Here is a 26,540-nt window from a genome sequence, read left to right as displayed (position 1 = left end):
TCAAGAGGATGACATGATAACGCATCCACAATCAAAAATTGCAAAAATATATCCTGTTTCCCTTTCATCGTACTTGGGTTTTGCTGTGTAAAGAATGAACAAACTATGCAGAGATGAATTCAATAAAAGAACAAACACAACATAATAAATACATTTGCTCTCCTAGCTAGATCAAATGCAGTGATTTCTAAAAGAAGAAGAAGAAGACGAAAAAAGGGTCATTTCACATTTTATCATGGCTTTTTTTTTTTTTTTACCAATACCAAATAATATGTGGAAGTGGGTTGCCAGGTTGGAATCAAAACCAAAACATAAAAGTCCAGGCTGTTCTTTCAAATGCACATGTGAGCAAATATCAAGCAGCTTCTATAATTTTGGAAAAATCCAGCTTGTCCTAACTGGAATAGTTACGCATTTCAAAAGGCATCTGAGATTAACTTTATCAAAAAAAAGATGAAAAAAGCACTTTGAAAGTGGCACAGTGTTAAACTACACATTTATAAATACTGCAGCCCCAAGTGTCCTTTTTCCAGAATACCGATGATGGTTATATGTAGAATCACTCTGCTCTTTGAATGAAAGGCACCTTTAGTAGTTAGCTACTGTGACAGTACAAAAAACAGACAGCACTTGAAAAGCACCTTAAAAAAAATCAAAGGTGTGGTTTGCCAAAAACACATTTAAATAAATGGAACATTTATCTTCATGATACTGTGATTTTGCCCAGGAAGTTTCACCTCTTTTACGGTTTATTTGATCATTGTAAAAGGTTCTTATTTGTAAGTGTGAAGCCCTTCATTTAATAGAAATAGTTAAATTGCGACTTTAAACTCTCGTGATCTAGCTGGTGCTCCATCCTGCCAACAGTAGAAACATTTTAGTACCTTTCTTGTGCCAAATACAAATAAACTGTTTTGTATTTTTAAGAGCCTCTTGTGTTTTATTACCACTGAAGCATCTGCTGCTTTTTTCTAGTACCAGCACAAATGCTATACGGGTGTTTATCGCGTATTTGCTTGGTTGCTCAAACCAGTAAATCTTAAAGAGATCTGGTCCTGAGAAGATAACCAACCAGGCACATTAACTAAATGATCCCTTTTCTGTGTACTGGGGCTTAAGGAATCTAGTTCTGGTAATACTGAATGTTCAAAGCTGGTGCTTCCTGGGCTTACAATTTTCCCCTTCCCCAATCATCAGTGCAGATAAATGTATCTTTCTTGGAAACTTTCATATGTGCCGAGACAGAGGAAATGTTACTAGTCTAAAATCCTTCAAATATATCAGAGTACTGAATGAATTAAAAAGAAACAAAAAAGTGATGATTGCAAAACAGCAAAAAGACCCCACCGTCTATTTGCACTGACAGAATCAAGAGGACCTTGGTTTTGCAATGATTTCTGCAAATATTCCTCCTGATAGTGGTGCTTGCTAGGATTGGACGTGATTATCTGACAGATAACGAAACGACAAATGAAGCTAAAAATACAAAAACAACACAGATAAGACAACTGCTGCACAACACCTATCCAGTAACTGAGCTATCCTTCAAACTAAAAAGACATTTACAGAAACAGTCTGAGCTGGTTAAGCAGAGACAATTTCAGAACTGGGGTACCAGGATTGTGGAAATGTCAGACATAATGTACATGTCAAGGCAAATATTGGCTTCATTCTATCATTTTTAGCCACCTTTAAGACAACTGTTGTTAGTATAGCTACACTGATGCAAATGTCCAGAGAATACTGAAATCTGATCTGCTTATTTGCACTTTAGGCTAATTCGGGTGAAATAAAATGGCAGGTGGTGGTTAAATGAAAACATCTAAAAGTCTCGCCAGCAGCCACTAGAGGTCAGTCTGCTCCTTACACGCAGCCGAACCAGAGTGGTTTGAACTTAGTGAGCGACCTACAGTGCCATACTCCCTGTGGGGCTAACAATTACACAGTAAAATTTATAAAGGCTTTGCTGTCGCATTCAGCAGAATAATATCAAAATGTAACACCCACTCAAGTAAATTATGCTCTCACCCCATTTTTTTTTTTAAAATAACCAAGGTGTAAACACAGCATGCTCATGTATGTCAGTAAACCTGTCACAAAATAAATTGGGAGAGATTTCTGAATCAATAGTTGTTTTTTTCCTCACTAGACACTAAAAGGCAGTTCTTGGTACTGTAGGCTACATGTGGGTGAAAGTGACAGAAACTGTGCACAAGCACTTTCTCGAAAAACCAACGTTATAGCACTGCGAGGAGTCGTTTTGTGGCATTTCAACATTTCTCAGAAATGAAACAGTACGCTAGCAGAAAGCTACAGGACAAAATCCATCATTGAAAAAGCCTAAAGAAGCAGATTTTAAAGAGAAATCGACTTTTCAGGGTCTCAATCCTGCAGAAAAGGTGTCTTGTGTTGTTGTTGTCTCGTCGTAATGAAATATAAATTAATTAGTAAATTATGATCTAGTCTAAAGAGAGAAACTGTTCATGGCACGGTCCTATCGCTGTCAATATGGGATCTGATCATTGACTGATCAATCATCATTTGACTTTCTATCAGCAAAAAGCGCATAAATTTCTCTATTTTTAAATATAAAGACTTTAGTAGCATTTGTTTCCCCTCTAGGACTGATTGTACCATCACTTTTAATACTTAAAAATCAACACTTTTTTTAAGGTTTTTTTTTAGTTCAGATGGGATAAAGGAGAATTTTTAGGCTGGAATGATCACACCCATTGGCTTTCACCGTGTCACGTTTTACAGCAGAAAGAATCCAGCGGCAATCACAGCTGTAAACCAGATGGTGTCGAAGGGTAACATCGGATCATGAGTCCGTGGTCTCGGCCCGCTTTTTGGGAAAAAAAAGAAAAAGAATAAAAGAACCTCGCTCCTCGATTACATCAAGACCAAGGAGTAAAGTGAATAGTGTCTCAGCGGCTTCAGGACCCATCCGGGCAGTCTTTGGGTCCGTTAGGAGTCTTTTGGTCCAGTCGTATTACACCCTGCCGAAGGGCCGAGGCCGATCACTACGAGAGTCCCTGCGCTCTGTCGTATTCTGTGATCAGGCCTTTGATATGCGACAGTTTCTTATGGAGGTACTCGCATCGCTTTTTCTCTTCCCGATACCCAGGAAACTTCTGAAAGAAAGAGGAAGAGAGTCCAGTTAGATGTTGTTGGCTTCAACCTGATTTTATGAGAAGATGCTTATCTTTGCTTATCTCTGATTATCAGTAGATAAAGAATTTTTAAAAAGAGCCATCGATGCATATCAGCAATAAAAAAAAGGAATGGTTTGATATGAAGATAACGTGGCTAACATATCTTAGATGATGTCTTGAGATAACTCTTTTAAAACCAGAATATGTTTTTGTGGTTCTTGCACACCACTGAATAAAAGTGTTTAGATAAAAAAAACAGCAATAAGTCTTACTTTTTTGTACTTGCGATACTTCTGTAGTATTTGTTCCTCCATAAGCTGAAAAAGCAAATATAAGAAAAGGTGTTAGTGTGCCATATGATCTGATCTGTTTTCTATTGCGGTGATTTACAAGAAACGGAGCAGCTAGAGTAGCCTCCAAAACCGGACAGTACCTTGTACTCTTGTGTTCCTGGAGAGAGAGTGTTGATCTTTGAGCCCAACTGAACAAACATCTCTGTTATAGCCCCAATCCGGTCATGAAGAGCTCTGTATTCATCGTACTCGGCGCAGAAGTCCTCATTATACTTCTGACGCTGCTCCAGCGCAGTTATGATGCTGTATTTTCTAAAGAAAAGGAAAGAAAGAGAGGAAAACATTGACATTTTTTTTTAAAAGCCAAGAAGCAGAGCCATCGTTTCCTGTGTTTCCAGTAGGTGGCACTGCACATTGGCAGATTTCAAGGCCCGAAATGTAACTGATTACAGCCTAATATGTTGACCAGATGTACGAATAAAAAGCTTTTTTTTAAAGTAATTGTCAGGGAAGCTTTGTGGCATGTTATTTAGATGTGCATTTTTTCACTATATATAAATATTTTGAAGCTGAACTTCAACAGTCAGCCAGACTCTGAAACCTAAACACCTCAGTGAGAGATGAATCTCTTCTAAATCTGGTAATATGACATAAATAACAAAGCCGGACACAGAACATATTCAATCTTACGTTAAATAATCAGGCAGATCCTCTGCTGTGCCACAGCTAACAGGTGTTTTCTCTCCCTCATGGCCTGTAGATAGGAAAAACACACATCGAAAAAAGGTTAAAGCGCACTGCCAATGCAAATGTGATAATGTGGCCATCATATCAAGGCTGACGGACTCATTTATCTCTGTGTCTGATAAGATTTCCGAGCCGAGGCAAGCGGTGACGCCAGCAGCCCCGAGTAGGAGGCAACCGCTGCCTGCTGACTCGCTCGACCGTAGGTCACACAGCTGTTCCACAGTCAATCATCAACAGGCTAAAGACAGGGTGACAGTGTGCGAGTTTTAACCGCTCATCTAAAATCATTAAAATTGAGAAAAATATATCGATTTCTCCTTGTGGTCTTCCAGAAACAACATATATAAAATATAGAAATTCTAACAGCTGAAGGGTTTCGTGGCCTGCACAAATAAGACTATAATGATTGGTGGCTGAACAATAGGAAACGCGGAGGGTGACAATAACATGACATTTTATAGTTTTATTGCTCTTTACCTTGGAGATTTTCTTGATTCTGCTTCAGGTCTGGGCTAGTTTCTATCCAGTCTGCTTTCAGGCGTTCTCTTTCTTTGTCTTTGTGTTTTTTGGATCTTTTCTTTTTATGTTGGCTGTTGGTGAACTGCTGGTCATTGCACATGGAGGTTTCAGTGTGCGGAGGCTTGGCGGTGGGTGCAGTCGGAGCTGCTTCAGTCCTCTCCGCTTTGGGAACCGTGGATGACCCGCTGAGTTTGTGTGGCGAGTACAGACCGTTTGGGCTCCCCTGAAGATGATTGTTGGTTTTGTCAAACTCTGTTTTAATGTGTCCGCTAGAGTTTCCATGACTAGAGGAGCTACGAGCCCCATTGGTGCCAAAGTCAGCATGGGAGGGCGACTGCAGAGGCTGGCACTTGTCTAATAGCCTTTGTCTTTTGGGGGTTTGAATGTTGGATGGGTCCAAAGCTGATGGGCGTTTCTGGGGGAAAAGAAAACACAAGTTTGCAAAGTATGATCAGAAATATTCTTCTTACTTTATGGTTGCTGTTTTTTGAATTCATTTTAATTCAAAGATTGGCCCATTTCAAATGCCTTTACATCAATAAAAAGCTACAGCAAGCAGCACTTTTGCAAAAATTCCACAATATGTGACGATTACAGTCAGGCTCTGGCTCAAAGGGAACAAAATCATCTTAATAGCATAAATTCACACATTAAATTTGTTTAATTTTAGATTCACTGTGGATGGGTTGAAGGCTGCTTATGTGAGAAACATGTTGTTTGATGTTTTCTCTGCCGAGACTAGTTACTTGGTGGAGTCTGGTTGTTAACAATTGCTCCTTGCCAGGAAACAATCTGGCACATAAACATGTTAATCTACCCAGATCCAGCTACATGTGCTAAAGGGAGAAGTTCGCTGTCAAGGTCTTGAAGGAGAAAGGAGCTTTCAGCTGCAGTTTGGTTAAGTTTAAGTAAACAAAACTGCAAAGTTAAAGAAGAAACAACAGCATGAACAACTTTTTAAAGAACACAAAAGAAGAGCATAAAACCTTGAAGGCTAACTTTTCCCTTATTTAACATAGAGGATACAAGACTGGTGTCAATTTTTCCATATGCCCAGAGCGATATGGAAATATGCATTTCCCTAAATGTCAAACAATATCCATGTTTACACGGTGTACTGTCAATCTGCATAAGAGGAAATTCCCTGTCTATTCTTAGTCTAATAAGACAGAAGCAACAGGGGGGGGGGGGGAAAATTACGTTGAATTACCACAGAGAGAGTTTTGGCAGGACTGAGCTGTGAAGGAGAATCCCCGGGGGGTTTGTGGAATGAATGGTTGGACTGGGGACTCTTCAGCTGGCTGCTGTGGAGTGGCTGAAGCTTCCTGAGGAAAGATTGAGAACACAGCACCTTCAGTTGGACAGCAGCTTCAAGGTAAATTGCCTGTGAAGCTAAACAGGAAGAGCCAGTATATAAGTCACAACGTTTTCTTTGGCAGATTCCTGAGCAAGCACATGAGAAATTATCATTTACTTTGATGTGGAGATGACAGCCTTTTCAGAGAAGCTCTAATCATCAACCTTACAAAACTGCATTTTTCTCCCTCCTCGTTTTGCTTTTTGCACGTTTCTGTGGCACAGTTCGTGTCTTCGGTGATGAAATCCACAAGGGGGCAACCACAAAGACAAAACACAGGCCGGTGTAAGAACAATAGCAGCTGATTTAACCTCTGTAAGGGTAAACACTATTTTCTGGTAATCTGCTTCCTACAGCTCCTTCCTCAAACAGATGCCACTGCATAAAGTCACTTCCCCCAGTGGTTTCAAACCTCTTCATTAATGCGCAGTGCAGTTCAGAACAGATTAACATCAAGAGGTACATGAGAGTAGTAAGAAAGCCTTCACAGCAAGGACCTTCCCCAATGCACGGATAAACTACAAGGAAGAAGCGTACAGTTTGCACAGTTTACAGTATGTGCACAGCGTCACAGCTTTATCACACTTGGCGAATCATTCGATGACTACAATTGTAAGACTTTTACACTCAGTGGGGGTGGTGAAAAAAACAAGGGAGATTGTGCAATCAGACAACAGCACTTCTTCCAAAATTCTCATGAAGCACATGGCCTGCATGGCTGGCAGGCTGAGGAAATGCACGAGGGGTGGAAGCTCACCATCAACAGCTCAGCCTTGCAACTCTGAGCGCTCCATGCTAATGCCATTTGGCAACACGGCGCAGGGAATATTTTTCTGCGCTTTGATGTGTCCATTAAGCGATTCATCAGTGCGGAGAAGTAGCTCATTTAGTAGCTCCTCTTTCAAAATGATCACAGCAGACTTCTACATCAATCCATTGGCCTTTCGGTGTTAACGCCAGCACTGTCACAAAGCATCTATCGCTTTCTTCTAGCCTTATCTGCCTACGAGAAGTCTCTGAAAATCTAAAAAAGAACTTGGGGTAATGGACATATGCTTCATTTTATGCTGCCAGTCAGACACTTATATTCGTGTGATAATGGACTAAACCCAGCAGGCGGTTAGTTTAGGATAATCTCCTTCCAGCGCCCCAGTTTTTGTATAAAAAAAGGAATAATATATTAATTTGTGAGATGCCAGTGGGTGGATATTTTATCTTTACGCTGAGCTGAGCTGGTTGTTTACCCTGTTTCAAGTCTTAAGCTAACCAGTTGTTGGTTTTCTAAAACATTTTGCTTTTTAAAGTCTCTCAATGGAAAAAATACCTGAAAACTTAATTCTCACCTGATCAAAAGTCGGTGGATGAGCTGCTTCTCCTCTTCTAGATATCCAGGCCATTCTCTCTGGACGTGTCTGTAGAGCTCATCCTTCAGAGAGTAGCTGTGGTCTTTAGGGCTCAGTTTAGCAACCTGAAAACCCCCAAAGATTTCAGTCAATCCACAGGAAAAAAGAGATTGAGTATAAAAATAAAATAGATCCAGCTGCGTTTGGCTTTATGTGTAAGTAAAAACAAAAACTACCTGTGTCTGATAAACAGTTTAACCCTAATCCCGCTGATACAAATCTGCCCAAACCAACCACTTTCAATTTTGAAAGTAGTCAGATCCCAGCTGGAGACAACACGCCCCCCCCCCCCTTCCTGTCAAAACACAATCTTCTCGTCCAGAGATAATTAAAGCAGAGCCCTAATTACAGCTACCAGCGGCGGCACAGTCTCGATGATTGCAGTGGGACACTCAAACATTGTGAGCACAGGAAATATGCCTGAAAGAAACTAAACTGACGTCACTTTCTTTTTTTTTTCAAGCACAGTTTTTAGCTGCATAACACTAAGCTAGTTATAACGGGTGTATAAATAGTAGTTTACTAGTAAATTGCATGTTGGGCTTTTAGATAAGATAAGATAAGATAGAACTTTATTAATCCCTCGGGTGGGTTCCTCTGGGAAATTCGACTTCCAAAAAAAGCACAGCAACGACCGAAGTTACAGTTACAGAATTGTTATATATATATATATACACACACACACACATATATAAATACAGAGACAAATATAAATAAAATATACAAAGGGGATAAATAGAATAAATAGGAATAAAAAATAAAAATACAAGTGAATTGCACATTTCAAGTATTGAGTCTATTGCACTGTTGACTATTTACAAAAAGTATTGCACAAGGTATTGTACAGTGAGGTGAAGAGGCACTACAGCTTAGTTGTTTTATTTATGTTTGCATGGTCAGTCTTTAACCTGATAGGAAAAAAAGCAGCCTGGTTTGTATTCACCTGAATTTTTTTTTTACTTGTTGCATTTGAGGAAATTTCTCATTAGTGGGCAAGGTGTTTACATAGCATTTTACCAGATATCTCACCTCTTCCAGTACTGAGGTCAGGTCAGCCTTGTCCTTTGGAGTTGCCCGCTCCCTATCCAGCCACAGCAGCAGCTCGGGTTTCCTGTAGGGCTTTAAGGCCAACAGATGAATGATGCGATCCCTCAAAGGCCGGTGTGCCACAGGGCTGGGAACCAGGCTCCTCTTGTTGTTGGGGGAGTGCTTGTTGTTGCTATCTGAGCTTGACACCAGACCTTGTTTCCGCTGGACCTTCACACACTTGCCTAAAGTCAAAACAAAGCAGCTTACTTTGATTAGAGATAGGAAATTAAAAGGTTATCGGTGTAATAATCTCAGGCTGATGAAAGGCAATACAGTCGCTACCCTGTACAAAACTTACAGATTATAACTGATCTGATAACAGGATTCACAGTATCCTGTAATAGCGCAGCCAACATGTTGGGGCTAATCCAGTCCTCAGGCCAGATATTCAAATACAACCTGGTTTTGAAAGACCAACCTGCGAGGGAGTAAGTGTCGCCAGTCCCCTTAAGTGTAACGCAAACGAAGCACATGCACGACTTGCAACGCTCTCATCCTAATCGGGAAAAAAAGTTTTAACGTGTAAATAATTTAAACACTGCGCTCTCTGCACATATGCAGAGGCAGTGTTCTTTAGAGTGGAAAACAGTGAGTGGGTTAGATAGCACGCTTAGCTGCCGTGTAAACAGGAGAGCGTTTAAACTAAAGCAACTAACAGAGAGAACCTTTCTCAGTTGGACCGAGGCAGGCAGTGCTTATGGATATCTACAGACTGTAATCTCATTATAGCTGTAACACATGCTTTGAGGTTGCTGTAGGTCAAACACTAACAGTGCTTTCACGGGGACAGTGTGGCAGACTGTGCTGTATGTACAGATGATGCTTTACAGCACAGTGATAATGTGAAAACTGCTAATATTTACACTCTAACAGTAATTTGCAGTTTTGGCAGTATACAGTATTTCATGCTTCTTGCACAAGCTTGTTCCAACAATTTACCCATGTCGTGTCAATTTTAGGCAAATATCCACCCTGCTCTGAAACAACCTGTAGTGCAACTTTCCAGCAAGCAGCGACTAGAGCCATTGTTTCACAGCAATAAATTAAAGCAGCGCTTCGGGGAAGTTTTAAGATTCTCAAGGAAGCTTTGCTGACTTTCCATTGTGACCTACTAGAGTTTACACGCTTTGCAGTAGTGCGGGTGTATTTCCGCACAATTACCAAACAGCCTGAGATGGAATTGTATGCAGGAAATGGCTCAATTTATTTTTCTTTTAAGACTTTTTTAAGCTTCCAAGCACCAAAATGTGTGTACTACTGAACATAACCAAAGATTAAATCATACAATACAGTCCAAATTATGTACATTTTTCTATTGTAGCCTGCATTTAGGAGTTGATGTATAGACTCTTTTTTTTCCCTGTACAGTGTAACATTACTGTACCATAAAAAGACAGCAAGTTACCGCAAAATAATTGTGCAGTCTCAACTGCATGCAGTGCATACTGCGATCCATTTCTTTCCCTCTCTGCAGGAGTGTCCAGGAGACGGTACATGAAAAGACATGTTTAACTGAAACTGGATATTCTGTAACTGCACCAGGATGTCTCCAGTGGTTTTTGACATTTATTATCTGAACACACACGTAAAAGCCTCAAATCATAACCTAAGCTAACGCTGGGCTTGAATGCCACCAGGCCTCAGTCAGGAGTCAGGCACAGATCACTACAGGTTGTGTGTGTAAATATCTATTTAGGTGTTTTTAGGAAATTTATAAAATGACTAACGTTTCAATTTGTGTAATTACATTTTAGACAACTTCACCAGCATGAGACCTGTTAGCGCATACTTTGTGCAAACTCAATCACATTAATGATGCTGGCAGGGAAACTGGCAAAGTGCCTGAGCAATTATGTCAGAATGAAAGCAAGAAGAAGAAAAAGGTTCTGCTTTCACATGAGTAACTGCAACACGGCACTTTGATCAATTATGTGATAACTTTATTATGTGATAGCACCATATGGTAATTATCAGAAGGATTAAATATTAAAAGGTGGTGGTTTCAAGGCTTTTCGGGAACATAAAAAAATTCCAGTTATCTGTCCTTGATTCCTAAATGCCTGAAGGCTGCTGTGTAAAATGAAGTTGGAAGACACAAGAAAATATCGACGCACGTATTGTAAGAAACGTACTTGGGCCTGGCTTGATCTCAATTGCTGACCGGCTCCAGATGTCCTTCTCCACCTGAGACATGCGCTCTCGGGTCGTCTGATAAGAGTCGTCTGTGGCGCAGACTGTGATCTTGTCCTGAATGCTCCCCTGGCCCTCCAGGTGATCCCTGCCCTCCCTGTGTAAAGAGGGAGGGAGAATTAGGAATTCTAACTGTCACCCAGCATTTTTTTCAGACACCATTAGGTGCTGGAAAATACCAAAATAAGACCAATATTTTCCATTTTTTAAAACTTTTTTATGTTTCCTAAAATGTGATAAATTCTAGACTACTGTGCAAAAAACCTGATTTCAATTACCTACCTTTGTTTACTTTCTACAGTTTTAACTTGAACACATGTCTGTTATTTGAATTACAGTGTTTTAGTAACGATAAAAATACCTAAACACTTACTTGTAGCACATTTGTAAATGATCAACTCCTCTAGGATTACAAGAAATCATCAATTGCAATCCACAGAGTAATATCACCACTAGCTAAAGACGGAAAAGTTGCCAGCATCAATGAATGAGGCATCAATGAGGGAGGCACACACAGACGAGATGTTTGTTTATTTGTGGTTTATCCATCACAAGCTGTTCGATAAACTACATTTTTTGGAGATATGTTTCTTGGAGATATTTGAGAGAGTGCACGCGGTGAAGCTGAGTCAACAAACAGCAGTCATTGTGCGGCTGTTTTTGTGCACGGCCTGTGCTTTGGCCGGGTTTTCCCGCGCCGCATCACATATAAACACCATTCCTTAGTCAGATAAAGAGACAGTGAATCATTGCTTTTGTACATATGTATATTTAGTGATGTATATCTTTCTCTTGTGTCTGTTTCACCGTGCACATCCTGCTATCCCTGGGGCAGGGATAGCTCAGTAGGTAGAGTGGTGGCCCCATGATCGGAAGGTCGGGGGTTCGATTCCCCTGAACAGCTACCCTGAGGTACCCCTGAGCAAGGTACCGTCCCTACACACTGCTCCCCGGGCGCCCAGTGGCTGCCCACTGCTTCACTGAGTGAATGGGTTAAATGCAGAGAGGGATTTTCCCCACGGGGACCAATAAAGTACACCTTCTTCTTCTTTACCCTCGCGGAGCGTGGCAGACAAATAAAGATAACATTAAACTTGCTATGCCACCTTGAGTGCAATTAAAGCTTCCCAGCAAGTATTCAAAATAACATAACAAAAGGACAAAGAGACAGATAACCCCATCGCTGGCTCACCAACTTGTTTGACTACAATAAAGTCGCAAATACTATTGCAAACAAACATACTGCCAACCCTTTGTTCCCTTATGCTCTCTCTATTGAAACTGTATGGATCTATCCACGCACCAATGTTTACATCTGACATTTGGTAAGACATAAAAACATAGAGCTGATATCTTTGATTAAATTCCATGTGTCATTCATTTGTCACTTATATCCCATCCATTCATTTTAGCAAAACATCAAATGAACAACTGAAAGGAAAAAAAATCCTGTCATTGTTCCTCCATGACTCTGTGCCAAATCTGGTCCGGTTACCAAGTTAAATTCTTTATAACAAATATTATGAAGGCTTAATGACTGTATTTCTAACAAGCTGCTCTAATGTAACCTTTTAACAAACCCTTTAACCCGGCAAAGCATAAACACTACTTCTCTGTTTTCAGTTACGTGTGGTCACACCTTTGAGGTCATGGTGGCACGACAGCCTCTGGGTATTTTTGTAGTTGAATAGAGCCTGACGGTGATTCTCTGCCTGTTGTGGTACTATTACCAAAGAGAGAGGCCACTGTTTGGCCTGGTCCTGCGGTCTCACTCTGGTACCAAATTTACTACAAATTCCATTCGTGGTCGACTCTGGAAAGAGTTATGTGTGTGTTCCTTACCCTGAGACATACTGATGAATGCAGTCGAAGCTGGACTGAGGCTTGTCTTTGCTGTCACTGGATAGGTAAAATGAGAAGACTCTGAATCCATCTGGAGACTCGGGGGTCGGTGCGGGGATCTTTACGTACTATCCGAGACAAAAGAAACAAAAACCATGAGTTTTAAAAAACATTGATTTACAGAGTAAAGAAATGCTTATGATCAAACGTTTAAAAGCCGGTCCTTGGTAATCATTAACAGTTCGACAGTGTTCTCTGACATGCTTGAGTGTGTGTGTGTGTTTGCGTGTGCTAGCATTGCTAATTTAAGAGCCGTGTTATGCAACGACCATGTTTTATCTCCCCCAGATATAGCCTCAACTCATTCAGTGTTATCTCAAAAACACTACCCAAAGTAAAGCAGCCAAACTTACAAACTTTGGGGTTTATTTTCCTGATCTCAGTGACACCTAAATAATCTTTTGTTTGCGGCCCATAACAAGAGGCCTCCCAGGTCACGTATGATGACCTTTAAGTAGTCACAAGAAGAGCCTGTTCGCGAGGCACAACATAACAAAAGCACAGTGGACAACCTTTTCACTCCGGCGATAACCTCTTCTGTCACAGACTGTCCACGGCTCTGTTCCAACAAAACAAGCCAGCAGGTTGAAGTCTATTACTTTTAGAAGCCTGTTACATAAAATGACCTGAAAACCCACTTCCACTGAAAGGATAGTTCAACTTAGAAAGTCATTAACCAACAGGTAATATGTCCTTTAAAGCACACTGGGTAGTGGCTCTCTGCTACACTGCCTGCAGCTGTGTTTCAGCCTGAAAATGGGCAGTTTGGCACTTTTGTTGATAGACTGTCCTAGATTCAGATGAAGCCCGTGATTATTGCCCATGCTTTGCAAACACGAGTACGTGTTCACTGATGAGTAGGACTAAATGTTGTTGTTTTTTTTGCCTCTTCAATGGCAGATCCAGTAAAACTCCTCAGGCCAAAGCATGCAGTAGTTTCTTTAAGCACAAGTCTCAAGAAAAAACAAATGTCAGTCAGATGGACTTCTTTAGTTACCGTTCATGATTGATTGATGATGAGCTGACTGAGCTGAGAGCGCTGTCCCCCTGGCAGATGTGGCTGGCAGGACTATAGCTGTCACAAATGCCCAGTCATGCAGCAAAGCCATAAGCACTTTTTTTGCAGCAGGGAGCCAATGAACAGCTCTTCTCCTCCACACCCCTCCTCCTTTTCTAAAAACCCAAGGCATGCCATTCACCCCACCCCCCATCTGCCCCCAGCTTTCCCTCATGCGCACCCATGTCAACACAAAACGCAAAGCAACACACAAGGCCGGGGACAGTTGAGACTCACAGCTGACCATTAATTTTGACCTATTTATGTCTGACCGTTAACATGAAGAGGTAAAGCAGAGCCCTGCATATGTCGGCTTTGCTCCCCCCCCCCCCCCTTTAACAGTAATTAGAAATGATCAGCCAGAAAAGCATCAAAGTGAGCAGGCATAAGAGGCGAGGCACGTCCTCGGGACCAAAGAGTAAAGTAGTGGCTGCCACGACCAAAATTATAAGTCAACAAAAGTCGCAAATTTGTTTTTAAAATCAGGGTACGGCTAAACAAAGGCTTTAGGATAGAGTGAGGTTGCACTTGCACATTTAGCATTGCAATACTGCCACCACGTCCCCTTTTTCAGTCACTATGAGCCCCTCCAGCCATGCATTAGATCTGCCTGTCACCCCCATCGGTGCCACCTTGCACACTTCACATTCTAATTCTAATCAATGTCACTTAGGTCAGACTGTTTAGAGGTCGCCCCCCATTTCATTCACAGCTTCCTTTTCAAGCTTCATAACCATATGTCTTTTAACCCATTAGTTCCCACTTCCTGACTTCTCGAGGAGAGCCTTTCTACGTAGCCGCAGGATAACAAACTTTAAAGCGCCAGACGACTATAAAGCCTGAACAATAACCATAGCTCAGTTTATTTAAATATCACAAATTTACAACAAACATCAACCTAATTGTAAGGTTTGTATTGTAAGGTAAAGCTCATACAACATTAGAGACAGAAACAGCAACCCAATAATCCCCTATGACCAAGCACATAGTGACACAGATGTTTTATACTGTGCTTACTTGCTTTCTTAAATTATCAACTAAGAAGACCGGTGACACTCATACCTTAGAATATATATGAAGCTACAGCTACACCAAGTAGCTTGCCTACGTTAGCAATAAAGCTCAGAAAAGAAAAGAGAGATAATGTATCTATAGCTAATCAGCAGTAATTGTGGAACTATCACATGACCCACGGTCTCATAATTCCAAGAAAAGCTATCAACCTATATCAGACAGGAAACAGTTAATCATGAGAAAAGGTTAGCTGGTATCAGTTAACTTGTAGAGGCTTGATGACACTTCCTCTTTGCTTTGAGAAAGTAGGAGATCTGAAGAATATCACTGAGTATGCAAGATTAATGCAAGCTTGAATATCAATTTATTTGTTTATTTGTTTATTCAAGCAGAGCATTTGGAAAAATATTACAATTTTTCATTTAACATTTTAAGTCCAACAGCTTTTTGTAGCTAGTGAGTGATATCATGGATATTTTCAATGTGGAATATGTCCAACTAAATAATTGTCTTGCACTTCTGTGAATAAAAAACAGAAACCAAGAACTACAATTTTAGTGCAGAAATTCAACCACCCTTTTATTTTAACCCTTTTTTTTTACATTTCGGAAAATAAGGTTTGCGAGGCCGCGACAGATCATGATGAAGCGCTCAGTAAGGGTAAGTCGCACTGAACCTAAAAATGCGAGTCATTTACTTGAAGAATTTAGGAGTCACTGTCTGTTATTTTGTAGACACATCTGCAGGCACTTGTCCTTTACAGCTAATCACGTATCTGCGTCTTTGGTGCCTCCTGAGTTTGAACAAGTCTCAGAAGGAAAGTGCACAAACATATGCCTAATATTATTTCTTTAACTGCTCAAAAATGACTAGAACAACACTGCTGCTACTTTCTTACCAAAATTGATTGTTTGAACAATAAGTTTTTTGTATGTTATCTTGTAAAAGCTTAGAGCACTAAATAACATTTTTCTCTGACTTGTTACCTGGTTAAATTGCTACTTTTTTGCTTTATACCAACAGCAACTAGTAGTGCTGAAGTATCAGCAAATACAGGTTTATCTGTTTATAATTTTAAATGCTGCAGAATACACTAATTATCACAGTCAAGTGGACTTTTGATGTGGTAACTCAAGGATAGAACTTGCACCAACAGGTCTGTTATCCCAAGGCTGCTGTCAGTCACGTAGTAGGTGTAGATTTACATAGAGACGCTGAGTCATACACATATGGAGCTTTGGCCTGATCCCCTGAGGCCGCCAGTGTGTGTGTGTGTGTGTGTGTGTTGTCTTTTTGTCTTTTTTAGGCAGAGGAACCTTCACACCCTGACGGGTCACACGGAAGGAGAGAGGTCAAATATTTGACTGTTTCGGTGGAATGTCAACAGAGAGGCTATTATCAGTCAGAGCTCAACGCTCAACGCTGAACAAACAAAAATACAAACAAAAAGAAAACAAACTATCCAATCAAAAAAAAGAGTGTAATTGGAAATTAATTATAGAAGATCCACACACAGCTTTTATATGCAGCTACTAACTCAGAGATAAATAAGTAGCTAACATCAAAGAAAAACGCAGCTCCATTACCCAGAGGTCACTGAAACAATATTTACTTCTTCATGTGCTTGCTGCTAATGACTTTTCATTTTAGTTCAGTACTAGTGACAAACTATCTCTAAACAGTTTATTCTAGGGGGTTTAGTTGTGTTAGGAAAATATGTCAATTGAATTATTAAAAATGCGCTGTTGAACGCCATTTGAATATTTTCTGACTTCTGTCTTGATTCCTGCTGTAAAAAGTTCATAATTATGGAGATAACTATTAATTCAGGGTTACTTGTCCGGTTCAGAACGTGGCAAAGAATTCATTAAATTGCTTATGTGCTACAGTATTCCAATTATGATTGTCGAGTCCTTTAATCTGACGATTAATTAATCAGAGAAAAGCTTAATCGGGTATTACTATGATCAGAGCGTGCTATTAACACGTGTCAGTTTAATATATTTGAGCAGCTTAATATTAAGAAGCACACAGCGGTGAGAGCTGTGTGCAGCACTGCTTCTCATTATTATGGCGAGAGTAAAAGTTTAGCTGGAGGACAGTTACAGTTCGAGCAACAAAAAGGCGAGCCATAGCACCTTGTCAGTGCGGCCCCCCCATCGAGCGCACGGGCTAGTACAATAACTGCCTCTGTGGCTGTAGCCCAGACACATCTGCTACTCCAGGCCCTGTGTGCGGAGATGTCAAATACTTTCAAGCTGTTTTAAGGTGTGAACTGGACTGGAACAGAAAACCTTGGCAGGGGTCTCAGCAGTTGAACAAGGACAAAGGGCACCGATGGTGATGTCCTTGTAAAACTTCATCTGTAACTCCTCGAGCATGTTTAAACTGCTCATCTTTGATGAGGTTAAACAGAGTTCTTAACCCTGTCTTTGTGTGACAAGAGCGAGGGGGGGAAAGGGATCATTAATGAGATCTACGTTTGCCCACCTCTGTGCTACGCGCAAGCCAAACATCTGCAGAAAAAGATGAGAGGATAGTTTTTCCTCTCTTTCTTTCTTTTCTTTGCTCTGCAGACGAATGCGAGGAGGCCAAGGTTCCCAGCTCTGGTATTTGGCATGGTGGCACTGAGCAGGCGCCTGGATATGTGATTTACTCTGAAGCCTCTGCCTCCTGCCCCTGTCTGTACTGACACTAGTAACCATTGTCTTCTCATCTGAGCCTACTCAGCCATAGCTGCTCTGTGAGCTGCCCATCTTTTGTTCTAGCTTCTTCCCCCACAAAGCTGAGTGCAAGGGCCTGTCGGGCCGCCTGGATTATTCATGAACAGCAGGGACGTGTGGCTGTGTGTGTTGTTGGGTGGTAAAGGGAGGGATTGGGGGTTTGGGTGTGTGCGTGGAAGGGATGGGGGTGGCGTTGACTCCCAGTAGAGCCAGTGCATGAAGGATGGCCCTAAATAGTCTTCCTTTAGGAATGTGTATCTCAGTAGAAGAGGGGGATGGATCCTGACTGGAATTAGTGTACTGGTTACGTTTCTTTTTTTTTTTTAAATACAGTTTAATATATGAATGTAACTTAAGATTGACAGTAATAATAAAACAAAGGAGAGGAATTTGTTATTAACAATCATTTGTTACAGTGTGAGCAACATATCCACTGTGACAGTTATTAAAATCAAAATTACATACCCTCAAAGATTCATTTAGACCTCTTACAGTGTGAACTGAGCTTTCAGTGAGGGTGGATGGATGTGGCGGTGATGCTTGAGGATCTATTCATCGAGGGGGGTTGGTAGATACAGGAAAAGCAAAAGAAGCGGGGGTGGGGACTGACGGGAGTTGTTGTGGGGATATGGGGATGGGCAACTGTCGAGCAACCCCCAAGGTATTGCCTGTTATGCCAAGCAGAATCAGTCTTTTTCCAAGAAGCTGAAGCTAATCTGTCATCCTCAACAAACGCTCCCTATCTCAGCACCCCTGACACCCCCACCCCTTCTTTTAGGTGCCTTCCTCTTCACACACAGAGGGATGGAGACGACACTTAATAGCCTTCAAATGTAGAAGAGCTAGGCTGCTGTTTTCTCTCAACACAATATGTAAACTTCCCAAATAAATAAATAAAATCTACTATACACATGCAGATTGTGTTATTCTGCAAATGTGTTCCCCTTATAATCCAACAATCCACTGCAATCACTCTGCTTACACTCCCATTACTGGACTGGTAATCCTATAACAATTCCCTGCCTTGAAAATGAGGTAAAACGAGCAAATAAACATTAAATATCTCCAAAACTTTCAAAAGAGATGAGCTGCAGGGCTGTCATTTTGCAAGAACTGGAATTATCACTATACAGGTTCATACTTCTGACTTAAGCCACTTTAAGAACCTTGATTCTGGTGGCATGCAGCATGACCTACAGCGCAAATCATCCCGGAAAACAGTCACATAATCTGATGAATTTCTTTGTGGAACCACGTCTCAGTTTCTGGTGCCTTGCAGATATTTTTGTTAATAATTTATGGTTGAAGGCTTTACTTGTTCACTTTGGGGATATGGAGCATAATTTAACAACAAATAAAATCTAAATCTGCAAATCTGTTTCAGTGGAGTCATGCGTTATTTCTGAGTTTCCTAACAAGGCACTTGCCTCTTTGGAACGTAAATGAACTGCATAAAGACGCAACACGAATGCAAAACTATTTGTGTTTCTAATCCTGAAAATTCTGTTTGACTCACTTGCACGTTGCCACCTTATTGCCTGTCCAGCTTGAGCCACTGATTCATCTTTTCATCACTCTTGTAAGCTTAAAACACCGGTGTTCTTCAAAAGAAGCCAAAGAATACAGTAATGACAGAGAAGGTAACTAAAAAAAAGTCCTCTTTAACCCTAGGATCTCATGGGGCTTGTTCTAAAATATACTGTATGATCTAAAAATCCCAACTGCATCTGCACAAACACAGTGGGCCTCAAACGGACAGAGAACAGAGGGACTTTTGCTTCGCTTAACACATCTGGATGAATAGAGCGGCGTGTGCCCTTTCAGAAACACGTGGGACAACTCTCCCTCTCACCGCTTTGCCACTGGGAGAGGACAGCTCTCAACCACATTCCTGTTATTGTTATTCTAATTAGGTCCCAGAAAAAAAGGGGGGAGCGAAAAGAAAAAAAAGGATGTGTGGTGTGCATGCACACATACACTCTCCCACAGTGGAAGAGCTTATTTGCAGTATGAACGCGAGGCGAGGCAAAGTGGTGCGGTGACAGGGGAATAGAGTCAGAGCAGCCATGTGTGAGATAGAGGCCCTGATGGTCTTGCAAGGATTCAGCCAAGGCATGGGGTGAAATGGCACAATAATCAAGAGGACAGGCGGGAGGGAGGAAGCTAGCTCTGCCTTCACACGCAGTCGTCGTGAGGATATCTTAAGAGCGCCTCTGCATTCCCTCTCATCCAGCGCCACTGTCTGTACGTGACAGCTGTGCACATGAAAACAGAGCCATAAACAAAAACAATTACTCTGGCAACTCCAGTTGACCGTTTATGCACTGCAAAGGTAATAAAACCGACGTCACAGCTGACACGGCACATCGCACACGCGTTTAAACGAAATGGCAACAACAGACGTATTAGACTCATCAAGCCTTTTTTCAGTGCTGCGGTATAACATCGAACAACTCTACACTACAGCTTTGCAGGATAATAACTGAGATTTCTTATAAATGTATGAAAACATGAAGGTGCGCGCATTTAATTAACAAGCAGCTAACCTTTACCTATCAGTAGACTTTAGCATGTATTAAATAAAACAAAGGCCAGGTTCTTTTCTTACTAAATGGATATACGTCATGCCAACAAGCAGGCAGCATTGCCAGTAGCACAGGAAAATAAGCACTGGGATGTGAAATTCCAGACCATGGGAACCCAGACCAGCTCCGAATATATTCCTTAATCCTAGTGATGACTTTTAAGGAATCCAGAATGTTTCTTTTCAAACTCTCTTCTACAATGTTCTTATTGATTCATCAAAATATGCTGTTTTTCCTTTTTTTTTTTTTTACCGTTTTCCACTCACTGCTCCCAAAGTATTGTCATTGATCAAACTCACTCACTTTCCTTTCCTCCAACAACATGCAGTTTTAAATCTGTTTGTCCAAATTAAACAAGTAAAAGCAGGGGTTAGCTAGATTCTCCTGTTTTTTTATAGTAATTTGTGTTTCATAGTTGCCTTGAACACCAGATTCAGAGTCCTGTTGTGTCTTTCATTGCATGATTACAAGCTTGGCAGACAATTTACAATAGTAGGGCAGAATGCCGCAGGGACAGAGGGAAAAGCAGCCGAAAACCTCAGCGTGCTATTTCTTGATAGGAACCCTGGCCCCTGATACCACGCAGCCCTGGACTGATGCCAGGACGGTGATTTGGAGAATTCTTCTGGTTTCTGCGGCCCTGGAAGTGCCCTTTTTACAGGAAACGTGACATGAGCCAGCAAGGACAAACATCAGAAAGAAGGCAGTCGTGGCTTTTGTGATCAAGCTCTACAGTTGGCAGCTGTCAGCAGACGCATGACCTCTTGGACCTCATGTTGCTTTTGGGGAAAAGGATGTGATCCAGCTAACAGTTAGCAAGTGGAAAGATAAGGGGAACGTCTACATCTGTGATGGTGAAACCCTCCAACCGACACAGATACTGGATGTCCTCTTGGTCTGTTATGTGCCAGACTGCCATGTTAACCAGCATCCTCCCCCCACTAACGGCTTAATATGGCCTCCCCCACCACCAATGGCTGCCGCTACCTCATTAAATGCCCAATCGTCCAGCTCTGGGACTATTGTCGGAGGGGGAGGGAGCCCATGCTTGAATTCCGCAAAGCAATTTGAATATGTAATGTGCCAGCCAAGATATAATCACCAAATCCTATTCAGTGATTAAAGCACACTTAAATTGCACTCACTTAACATTGCTACACAGAAAGATGCAATAAGCTGGTTAATCTGCTGCTGGCTTTACAGATGTTCCTTTACATGTTTACATTCATCATTTGCACTTTGAACATATTTTGCACATTTTCTTGGGTAAAAATTCCTCCACTTGTTTACCACCCCTGCTCGTCAGATCTTTCATGTCTGCGCAGAGACAACAGGCGTAGAGACATGGGGGGCTCCCTGGGGTTTGCCAACTCCCCTTCCTCCTCCCCCCTCCAAAAACAAAGCCTCCCCAGTTACAAGCCTGACCCAGTAACCTGGCTAGCAGCCTCGGGGTGTAGCACACCCTGTCTTAGGGCCCATGTGAGCACACAGGGCTAGCATTTGTGTACAGAGCAAAGTCACTTTCGTCAATGCAATCGGCTCTTATGGGGATTAGAACAGCTCCTTTTAGACAGGGCTGATTGTGTGGTAAATGTGTAGAGGCCTAGCAGGCAGAGCTCGGGAGGGTGTAATACTGGCCGGGCTAATCTAGCCGGACACAGGCATCTTTCTATACAGTCACTTCACAGGAATGGCCTCTTACTTTCAGCACCAAGCCATGATATGTATCTGATTTCTGTACATATACGTTTAGAGAAAGAAACAGTTGACACAACTTATTGTGACTTGGAAAATGACTGACACCTTTCCCTCAAACTAGGTGCACTGACTGCTGTTATTTTCTTCATAAAACAATTCAAGGCAGCAAAACCCATCGACCTATGACAATAAAGTCATCCAAACATTTGGAAAATCACCACCTCTTCAACGATGTGTTCTTAAGAATCATATAAGACATCTTCCAGAGGAACTGTCATAAGCGTGCTCCACAACAAATCAGAAGTAATTAGAGCGTTCAGGTTCTCAGACATCAGCGGGAGAGTATGCAAAACATCTTACCCCTTGGCTCCCCTTGAAGCAAATCGCTGGCTGATTTGATAGTGATGCCTGAGGAGAGAGAGAGAAAAGGAGACACTGGTCAGTGATTGAATCAACAGCTCATGCATTATGAGTAAAGAAATACCGCCATTGTTTCTAGATAACTGCCGCTTGGATTAGGGAACTTAAAACACTAAAATGTTGCCATCACTCCCAGCTGCTCAGATGCTTCTTGCTTTAATCAGAGGAGAGTAATGTGAGCGTTAATCGTTCCATATCCTTCAAAAAACTGTGCTCATGTCAGTCGGCTGGCCGAGCGCGTTTGTGCGCGGGTGTGCGTTTCGGCTGATTTCCCCTCTAAATGAATAAAAGGCTAAAAAGCAGATCCCAGAGGAAAGACAAAGTACGCTCTGAAACCAATTATATGTCTTTGAAAAAAAAAGCACTTTTACAAGCCTGCACTGTGCTGGAAATACTGTACTGGTCTCCAAGACCACAGTGAAACCTGGCTTAAGCTCCTGAACACAATATTGTTTCTCTCCCAGCTAAATGATAAAGAAATATTTGAAAAATCCCTTTAAAAATGAAGACTGCTTTTGAGTCGACACGACTCCCAGTAAATAGCTGGAGACTGTTATCCACGAAACACAGCTTTGCCTGTGATTGACAGGGCTCGTAATTTATTATTAACAGCTTTGAGAAATGTCTTCGCTATTGAGTATTGTTGTAATTTTCTTCATAATCCATTAGCTTTTAATATTGAATGGAATAATAAATATTAAAGCACATAACACAGCCGTAAGGCTAAATCTAACTTGTTAAAGGTCCAGATTTGATCATTTACTCACTAAAAGAGTCGCTGTTTGACAGAATTGAAATAATTGGTTAATTGAAGTGCTTTTATAACACGTAACTAGTGGTTTTACAAATGTCAACAGACTGTTTATTTATTAATTAGCAAGATTTCTTTGAGGGGGTTGCCAGGTTGAGGAAAAGCCCTCTGACTGATGTTTATTGTTCTACCGCAGTGGCATTTAAATCACATTTATTAACAACTGCAAACATGACGGCTTATTGGAAAACGAAGACTAATGGGTGTTTAGTGACGGCTCGTCACATTTAAATAAAACTAAAGGAATTTATTACAACTTGGGAAAACATAAAGTTGTTACTGATTTGTAACTTGAAGTATTAGTAAAAATGTTATTGACCTTTAGTAAAACCACTGTTGTTTGCTAAAATGGCACCTATTACAAAGAGCTGCAGATTAATTCATCAACATAAAATAAGCAATTGTTCTTATTTTTGAGCAGAGAGCAGCAGTGGTTTTCCTTGTTTCCTTAAATACCTGCTGGTTTTTGGTTAATTATGATTTTACAATAATGTTATAACAGTTGTGACAAACTGTTATAACATTATAAAATGGTTTAGTGCATTAGATCTTCAGCTACAGACCTTATTTGATAAGCTTTTGTAGTTTCCTTAATAAAATCATTCTCTAGCTTGTGCTTTATAAAAACACATGTATGAAAAGCATAAATAAATCATAACTAGTAACAGAAACTCTCAGGTTGCAGCTCCTTGGGACAACATCTTTCACAGCTCGGTGGGAGACCAGCAGTCTAAAACCGTATTTACTATGGGTGGTCTCTGACTTGGAAAACTTTTGCAGTAACCTCTCCTGCCTGCCTGCCTGCTGTGGCCTGGGAGAAGCTGTCAGGTCTATGAGCTCTGGAGTTTACTCTGCTTCACAGACCAATGAGCTCCGGAGATGGGCAGGCGTCCAAGCGTGTAAAGGCCAAAAAACAATACACAAGAGCACAGCAACAACTTGCAAAACCGTGCCACGCCGACCCAATGCGTACTACACAGCTGATCCACCGAGTCCCAAATCCAGAGTTAGTTTTGGGCTGTTGTCTTTTATGGTCCGTGACCGGAAATAGACTTGTTTTGATGGTTAAACAGGAAACAAACAAACAAGAAATATATTTAAGCAAATATGACTTCAGTCATAACTGGGACTAACTGTCTTATCGAGCATTGCTCTGGGAAAGACAATTTAGACAGACTAAATTATCCCGGTCTAATCTAATGGACCATAAAAACAATAAAGCAGTCTCCAGATTCGGAGCAGTCGAATAATTTGCTTGATAGCTTGTTCATTAATTTATTCATCAGAGCGGAATAGACAGGGGGAGAAAAAAGCCTTTTAAAGAACATTTGATGATCGGCAGGGACAGTAAGTAGTGCGCATTTGGAAACGCAAAGCAGAACTTATGATACCAACAGAGGACGGTAGTAGTCCCCAACCACATTTTGTTTATAGGAAATCGCCTGCGTTTTCCCATAATCTAAATGTACATATATTTTTAGATCTAGTGTACTGACACACGAAAACAAAACAGCGAAAACAAGCCCAGGGGATAACCACAAACCTTTGTCATAAAAGAAATCTAATACCTTTTGGTTTTCAAGCAGATTACGATTTGATAACTTCTCATTTTCTGTTCAAAACAAAACAAATTTCTCGGATTACAGGAAAATTCAGTCACCAGAGTGAAATGATTTGCTTGTTATAATCACAATAAATCATGCTCAGCCTGCCTTTTACTGTAACACAGCCAGAAGAAAGTAACGCAGTACACAATTATCTACCAAAACGCTTTTGTCGACAGCATTTGAACCGTCTGTAATCGGGATAAGTGGGCAAACTTCACAGTTTTCTCCCTAAAATAAGGAACTGTCTTATTTTCATGCAGGTCCCGGAGTTGGGAGGCGATTCAAAAACAAGAAAATATAGAGAGGAAAAAAGACACACAAACTCCAAAGTTGGTGAACCTGATAAATTGTCTTACCTTCAAGTTCTGGTAGGCTTCGAGGGTCCGGATGGCGGTGTCAGTGAGCTTGACGTGGTACAGAGTTTGATTCGGGGTGTTTTTGTTGATTTTAGCACAGGAGAGCCCATACCGATGCTCCTGTCTCAGCGCTGCCATTTCTACAACTGAGAGCTGCTGCTGGCGACATTCTGCCTGAAACGTCACCGAGGAGACGACCGTCTGTGGGCGGAGCTAACACACACTTACAGGAGCACGCACGCACGCACGTACACACGCGTACTTTCGCTTTCGAGAAGTTCCAGTCGTCGGACACCCCGGTCTCTTTTTATCTGCTCTTTGATCCGTTCGCGGTTTGGGGTTTGGTCGAAGTTAATCTCATCCACCGGGGTTTTGGTAAATGCATGTCGTGACTGTTTGCAACGTTAGAATAAGGTATATATATATATATATATATATATATATATATATATATATATATATATATATATATATATATATATATATATATATGTATGTATAAGGACAATTATATATATATATATATATATAATTGTATTCAGATAATCTTCATTTAAAATTTAAGAAAATAATATTTATTGACGTGTGAGGATCTGGAACCAAACAATTTTTTGAATTATTATTATTATTATTATTATTGTTATTATTATTATTTCCTTTAAATCTGGCTAAAAACTAAAGCAAGTATTAAAGAAATTCCAAACCAAACTCCTTACATAAAAACATGTGTAGCCTATCTTATCTCCATATGGCAGAAATCAAATAAGCACTTTCATTCATTTCTTAACAGATAACTTACTTTAGCTGCTGATTAAAGAGCACAGCCAGCTCTTATTTACCTATACATATTAGCCAGTTCTCTACTTGAGGGTTTACAAACTATTTGTGAAATAAAAGTGTGATCATAAACCACTTAATAGGGTGTATTTTGCAATGCTTCAGATTTTGGTATTGCTGTGTTGATATGGTAAAATGATAAGTGGGGAATAATTTTACAGTGATCTGTTATTGAAACAACGTCAGTGGGTTATTATTTTCTGGGGTTTTTTTCTGTTACATTAGCAGAAACCTGATAGCATTGTGAACGATAGTGTTGTTGCCCCACAGCCAGAGGTTCCTGGATTCAGGGCAGGGCGTTTTTCCCAGCGATTGAGCTCCCGCACTCATGGGCATTGTCATGAAAGGGATTTTAAATCCAAAAAGTTTCACTTCCTAGTTTTTAAAAAAAGAGCAGAATAGTTTATCACACTTTTTATTATGAGATAAATCTAATTGGAAGTGTAGAACAAAAAAGAAATCTCACTTTTCCAAATATCTTGCTCCCATACATGTTTGGACAAATGCTTTTGGGCCACACCTCATAATCTTCAAAGTCAGAGTTTTTCAGTCTTGTTGCCACAGTTGTGTCAAATCAAGCACCTTAGCCATGCAATGGGCATGATACTATAACACAATGCAACCAGTATAAGTCAGTTTCTGAAATGTCTTTTCTCTTGGATATTCCATGGTCAACTGTAAGTGGTATTATTACAAAGTGGAAGCATTTAAGAACCACAGCAACTAAAAGGCACAAAGGCACAGACCACGTAAAGTCGTAGAGTATGGTCACTGATG

At 40.8% G+C, this 26,540-nt stretch overlaps 1 protein-coding gene across 1 annotated transcript; it reads right to left on the bottom strand.

Moving 5' to 3' along the window:
- Window positions 1–240: 240 nt before the first annotated feature.
- LOC113026819 (RNA polymerase II elongation factor ELL) lies at window positions 241–25,109 on the bottom strand. Its single transcript, XM_026175985.1, has 12 exons — window positions 24,927–25,109; window positions 22,093–22,140; window positions 12,596–12,723; window positions 10,696–10,850; window positions 8,504–8,745; window positions 7,415–7,539; window positions 5,925–6,039; window positions 4,673–5,129; window positions 4,139–4,202; window positions 3,589–3,760; window positions 3,428–3,472; window positions 241–3,134 (listed from the first exon to the last, which is right to left on the bottom strand). Exons 1-12 carry the CDS (start codon window positions 25,062–25,064, stop codon window positions 3,024–3,026), a joined length of 1,800 nt encoding a protein of 599 aa, XP_026031770.1. The 5' UTR covers window positions 25,065–25,109; the 3' UTR covers window positions 241–3,023.
- Between the last annotated feature and the right edge of the window lie 1,431 nt (window positions 25,110–26,540).

The sequence above is a fragment of the Astatotilapia calliptera genome, chromosome 7 (genome assembly GCF_900246225.1).
Source record: "Astatotilapia calliptera chromosome 7, fAstCal1.2, whole genome shotgun sequence".
NCBI classification, from domain to species: domain Eukaryota; kingdom Metazoa; phylum Chordata; class Actinopteri; order Cichliformes; family Cichlidae; genus Astatotilapia; species Astatotilapia calliptera.
The sequence above is the reverse complement of the archived record's forward strand: the minus strand, read 5'-3'. Positions and strand labels throughout refer to the sequence as shown.